General features: G+C 46.3%; 1 protein-coding gene across 1 annotated transcript; it reads left to right on the top strand.

Annotated features, from left to right (window-relative positions):
• The first annotated feature begins 344 nt into the window (after positions 1-344).
• LOC106374988 lies at positions 345-3,939 on the top strand. Its single transcript, XM_013814896.3, has one exon. The coding sequence runs from the start codon at positions 2,047-2,049 to the stop codon at positions 3,451-3,453; it is 1,407 nt and encodes a 468-aa protein (XP_013670350.1). The 5' UTR covers positions 345-2,046; the 3' UTR covers positions 3,454-3,939.
• The last annotated feature ends 2,121 nt before the right edge of the window (positions 3,940-6,060 follow it).

The raw sequence follows: 6,060 nt of genomic DNA, 5'->3' as shown, positions 1-6,060 counted from the left end.
CGGTTCTTACTGGGGAAGGGGCCGTTCAGATTGGCACGTCTTCTCGCGGCTCCGCTGTCTTAAGGAGGGTTCCCGGGACTAACTTTCCGGATAAGGTCTCCTTTCACTACGAGGGGCCGGCCCCTCTGGCGTACGTTCCCGAGAAGTGCGGAGAGCTTCTTCGCCAACTCAGGGGGAGGGCGAAACCTTTGCCCGCCGTGAAGGACCTCGTCTTCGGGAGTGAATACGAGGAGGCTGCGAGGGCAAAGTTGCTGGTAAACGTTTCGATCTCTTCCCTTTTTTTTTGGTTTCATTACTTAATTCTTTCTTACGATTTTCATCTCCTCGTTCGTTTAGGGAGATAGCGCGATGAATGTCGTGATCGACAAATACGACACTGCCCTGAAAGGAGTCTCGACTGAACTTGAGCTGGCCAAGAAGGAGCACGCGGAGAAAGAGGAAGCTTCTGCTCGTCAGCTAAGTACATCAAAGGCTAACGTCGAGAGGCTCAATGGGATGGTTACTCGCGCGATTGCTCGACGGGATGAACTCAAGGCCGATTTGGTGGCATCTCGCGGGGTTATCCATGAACTCGAGCAGAAGAACGCCGAGCTCGAGAGTGAGAAGGCTTCGCTCGCTGCATCTCATGAAAGAGAGATGAAGCGCCTTAGGGATTCCAGGATCTTGGAAGTGACGAAGGAAAGAGGAAGAGTTGAAGCTGAGATGTCTGCAAAGGCTAACCGTCGCTTCGCCAGGATTCGCTCCCGAGAGGAACGCCGAAGTCTTTACGACAAGGCTCGGTTGCTTCATAGCCAAGCCTTCGGGACCAGGAAGTGCCTTGAGGCCTTGAAGAGGGCCGGGAGCGACATCTTGCAAGCCACGATCGATCTTTTCGCGGAGCAAGAGAAGAAGTACGAGCAGGAGGCCGAGGAACTCAAGGTTGGCGAGATACCCGAGGGAGATCTCGCGCTTTCTCCTCTTGTATTGGATTCTCAGTTTGTAGATGCTCGTATTTTGGCGAGTCTTGATCCTTACGGGTCCAACGCCAGTCTAATTGACCCAGAGACCGCAGCGAGTCTTCTTATTCCGCCTTCTGATCCAATCGAAGGACGTCGTGGCGAGCCGACGGTGGGCGCCAACTGTTTGATCGGAAAACGGTGATAAAAGATGTGGGTTTAACAAAGACGTTTTATTATGGTCGGAAGAGACGTTCAGTCGGTTACAAGAGAAGTAAAGAGAAAGCAACAGAAGAGAAGCCGGCAACTCGATGAGCTACCGGAAAAGTACAAATAACGGCAAGATGAAGCAAAGGTGAAAACCCTAATCTAGCCGCCAAGTGTTAGTCAGATTATTTCGGATCCCTTTCTCGTTCCTCTTCCTTCTCCTTATATAGTCCTCTGATGTGTCGTTCTTGACCTAGCTTAAGTCGTCTTCGTGGGCCTTCCTTATTGGGCTAAGAGGCCCACATTCATTCGAGCGGTCGCCGAGCTGGGCACCTCTTAGTCGACGTCGCTCGACTCGAGATACTGTAGAAGCGAGCCGAGAGATCAACCTTTTAAGCCGACTATCCAAGCCATCACTCTCTTTGGTCCGGGCCAGGCCTTTTATTCCTTGGGCCTTATGGGATGATTAAATCCATCCCCACTGCTTGTAAAAGATTTCAATAAATACATATACATCAAACAGTTATTTATTGAGAGAAAAAAATGTTTTGGAATTTCCTTATATCACCATAAAACGAATATTATGATGCGGCAATTAAAAGAAAAAAGTGTTTCAGAAAGAAAAAAAATGATGCGGCAATTAAAAGAAAATATCCCCTTTCTCGATCGAGATCAAAGTTCAAACAATTAACCAAGTAGTTAATCGAAAATGTTCAAAAGAAAAGTAGTTAACCGAAGTAAACCGACGTAGAACTAGATTGGGCATTTAAATATCTCTAGAAGTTAACCGAAGAAATAAAGAATCGAAAAAGCAGCAGAGGAAATAAAGGGGTTTTGCGCCTGAACCCTAAACCCTGGCTTCAATCTTTTTGCTTGCACTGGTAAGTTCGCATTGCCTTTTGACATGTATTCACTGATAGTCCATGGAAGAAGGTCCGTAGATCTACACAAGTGGCGTAACTTGAGCGTTTCAGTGCAAAATGTATTTTCTTTTTCCAGTTCCTTCTCTTCTTATGCTGCCAGTGCTAGAAATTGTCGAAAAGAGCAGGTTTTCACTTTTTGTTACCTCGTTGATTCCTTGGGCTTAACTACAACAGTCGCGGAATCAGTCTCAAAAAAAGCCAGCTTCAAGGACAAGGGCAACCCTAATGCGGTCCTGAGGCTTTTGAGAAGTTACGGGTTCACAGACTCTCAGATCTCCAGCATCGTAACGAACTATCCACGGCTGCTTCTGCTGGATGCTGAGAAATGTCTTGGTCCCAAGCTTCAGGTGATCAAGTCAATGGAAGGAGCTTCAAGCTCCTCTGATCGGCTCATCGAGACTATCTCAAAAGTTCCTAAACTCTTGGGAATGAAAGGGGACAAAACTATAAGCAGATACTATGATGTTGTCAAAGAGACCATGGAATCTGGTAAGAGTTTCAAGTTCGAAAAGTTATGCCATTCACTGCCTCATGGCATGCAGCAGAACAAAATCAGGAACGCATCTGTTCTGAGAGAACTTGGAGTGCCTCAGAGGTTGTTAAACCCTTTGCTCGTCTCGGACCACAAACTTGTCTGCGGAGATGGAAAATTTAAAGAAACCCTCAAGAAGGTTATTGACATGGGTTTTGATCCGACAAGCTCACAGTTTGTTCAAGCTCTGGGGGCTGTTAGGAAGTTAGGCGACAAAGAGATACAAGAGAAAGTCAATGTCTATGGGAAGTTAGGCTTTTCCGTAAGAGATGTATGGGAAATGTTCCTCAAGTATCCTATCTCTCTTAGATTCTCGGAGGACAATGTAACTCAGACGTTTAAAATCCTGAAGACTTGTGGACTAATAGAAGAAGAGATCCTCTCAGTGTTCAAGAAGTTTCCACAATGCATTGGTTATTCAAGGCAGAAGATATACAACTCCCTTAAAACTTTTTTTGGCCTTGGATTTAACATTAATCAGTTTTCGATGATGGTCAAGCGCTTCCCTCCATGTCTTAACATGTCTGCAGAGAGGCTGAAGAAAAGGACCAAGTTTCTGGTGAAGAAGAAGAATAAGCTTATGCTGAGGAAGATGAAATGGTCACTAAACGCTGTGGCTTCGTTTCCTCAGGTACTTGGAGTTAGCATGGAGAAGAGGATTGTACCAAGGTGTAACGTTATGAAAGCACTCATGTTGAAAGGTTTGCTTGGAGACAGAGAAAGCATACTACCTGATAAGGAATCTGTCTTGTTATGTACTGATGAGGAGTTTTTAGACAGGTATGTGAGGAATCATGATGACAAGGAGCTTGTGGCTGAGTTAATGTCTATCTTCACCAGAGATTCTGCTTCATAGATATTTAAGGCTTGTGTTAAGGGTTGAAGCGTGTTTCTGTGAACTGGATTTTCGCTTTATAAATTCGAGGATATGATCCTAGAAACTTTTTAGGCTATCATATTATATATTTAACTGAATAATGTATTGATTTCGGTTGTTGTTTCATTACCATCTACCAAAGTAACCAAGCACATGTTTGTTCCATATCTTTTAGGGGCATATCTAGCAAGTAGCAACAGTCTCTCTTACTTTTTTTGTTTGACAGTGTTTTTGGAGATATGAGATCCTAAGTTACGTGGTACCCTTAGAGGTATGCCTAAGGCGTGTATCATAGTGTAGTGTGGTATTTTAGAGTTTGTAGAGAGGTATGTGATGAAGCATGATGATAATAAGAAGCGTGTGGCTAAGTTGATGGCTTGTGTTTCGCGACTGTCAAGTGTTTTGCTTTTATTTATGAATCACGTGGAAATTTCGATTTAAGACTTTTGCGATCTCAATTTGTAATCTGACTTAGACAAAAAAATGTACACAGAACGAAGCTACTGAGTTCTTGGATTGGTCATGTAAAGCCTTTTTGTTTCTTTATCAGTGTTTGACCTTTGGTTTTTTAGAGGATTTAGTTTAACTAAACTCTTTTTAGCCAGAATATTTCTTAAGACACTTGCTTTTCTAATGATGGCTTCGTCTTTTCAATGACTTCTTGGATACTATGTTTCATCTGATATATATAATGATTTTATTCTCGTATTGGAGACTGGGGATGTTGTGACGTTATACACCTTGTGAGCTTACAGTATCATCCAACTCTGGAATGAAGCTAAAACAGTTGAAACAAATGAACGATTTCACTGTAGGAGATGGATTACATCCCTCCACAAGGCCCATCGAATAACAGGCCCTAATCCAACAAGCTGGACTAATTTAGTCGGTTCGGCGGCTAAAAACGTCAGCTCGATCCTAGAATACTTTTAACCGATCGACCAAGCCGACTCGAGATACCCGGCTTGGAGAGATCTCTGCTCGGGCCCGTATACTCGGCCCTTCACAGCAGGACCCAAAAGATTACAACATTAGGGCGCCGAAGACAGAAGACCTATAAAAGGAAATGAGAAAGCAACAAGAGGAAGACTTTTGGACATTGTACACATTGAGCAGTTAGGTCTAGGGTTTTAGTCATCTCTTCGACCTTGTTGCTTTGAGCTCTCTGAGCTTGTTTTCTCACTTCCCGGTCACTCTTGTAACCCCTTTTGTTCGAATCTAATAAAACGTCTTTAGTCATCCCATTTCCGAGTTCTTTCAACCTAGTCGACTGAATCCCGTACAAACAATTGGCGCCCACCGTGGGGCTTACTAAAGTAACGTTCTAGATCTACATGGCTCAAGACGACGCCGCCTTCGGCGCTCCGGGCGTAGAACCGACACCTACGCCTGAGGCCGCGCCCCCCATCACCGCAGATTTCATGAGCTCCATCATGGCTCGACTCGCTCGCCAAGACGAAGTCCAAAAGACGACCAACGACCAACTAGCTTCTTTGCTCGCGGCACTCACAGCTCCCGATGGCCAGATGAGCCGTCCCCAGCAAATACGCTGTCGCCTCTTCAACACAAACCCTACGGCGACCGGAGGCGACCACGTCTCAGACGACTCGAAGCCTAATGAAACCCTTCTCGCCGACGTTCCCCCAGCAGGCTCAGATCTCACGACAATACGCGAGATAGCAGAGCTCAAACTCAGCTTCCAACAAATGAGCGAGAAGATCCACCAGGCAACCAGCGCGGCTTCACAAATCAAGAGCGTACTCGCCGCAACCTCGCGCACCCCTTTTACTAGCGCACTGACTAGTGTGCAACTCGGAAAGATAGAGAAGTTGCACTTACCCGAGTACAAACCCGGCGGAGACCCGGTGGAACACATGACAGCCTTTAACATCGCGATGGCGCGAGCGCAACTCTCCGACGAAGAAAGGGACGCAGGTTACTGCCAGCTGTTCGTCGAGACTTTCCACGAGCAAGCTCTAACCTGGTTCTCCCAGTTACAGGAGAACTCAATCGGAAGCTTCCGTGACTTATCAGCAGCTTTTCTCAAGACGTACATCATGTTCACAAAGCGCAGCGCCACTGCCTCTGGCTTGTGGAACCTCAACCAAACCAAAGACCAGAGCCTCCGCGACTACATGGAGAAGTTCAAAGCCGTGGTGTCCAGGATTGAAATCCCGGACAGCATCGCCATCGACGCTCTGCGCAACACGTTGTGGGTTCGCTCTAAGTTCCGAGAAGACCTATACCAGAACCCAACTACGTCGCTCCAAGACGCTATCGCACGCTCTGATAACTTCATCCGAATGGAAGAAGATACTAATGCAATCCTTAGCAAGATGAACGCGCCCAAAGCTCCAGCGGCTAAAAACGCCAACGCGCGACAAGAACCGCGCCAGCATGCTCCAAGCGACAAAAGCGGTCGCAAAGACGGATACATGTATGTCATCAACAAAAACAACGTGCCGATCTCTACTCTCGTAGTCCGCGGAGAAGGTTGGAACAAGTGGGTAAGAGAGCTCGAGTTGTCCGACAAACCAGTCGATGCTGTTTGCACCACCCAACCTACAACAGGAACGGGGTCAGCAG

This window comes from Brassica napus, chromosome A3 (assembly GCF_020379485.1).
Source record: "Brassica napus cultivar Da-Ae chromosome A3, Da-Ae, whole genome shotgun sequence".
NCBI classification, from domain to species: Eukaryota; Viridiplantae; Streptophyta; class Magnoliopsida; order Brassicales; family Brassicaceae; genus Brassica; species Brassica napus.
Note: the sequence above shows the minus strand (reverse complement) of the source record. Positions and strands in the feature narration are given on the sequence as shown.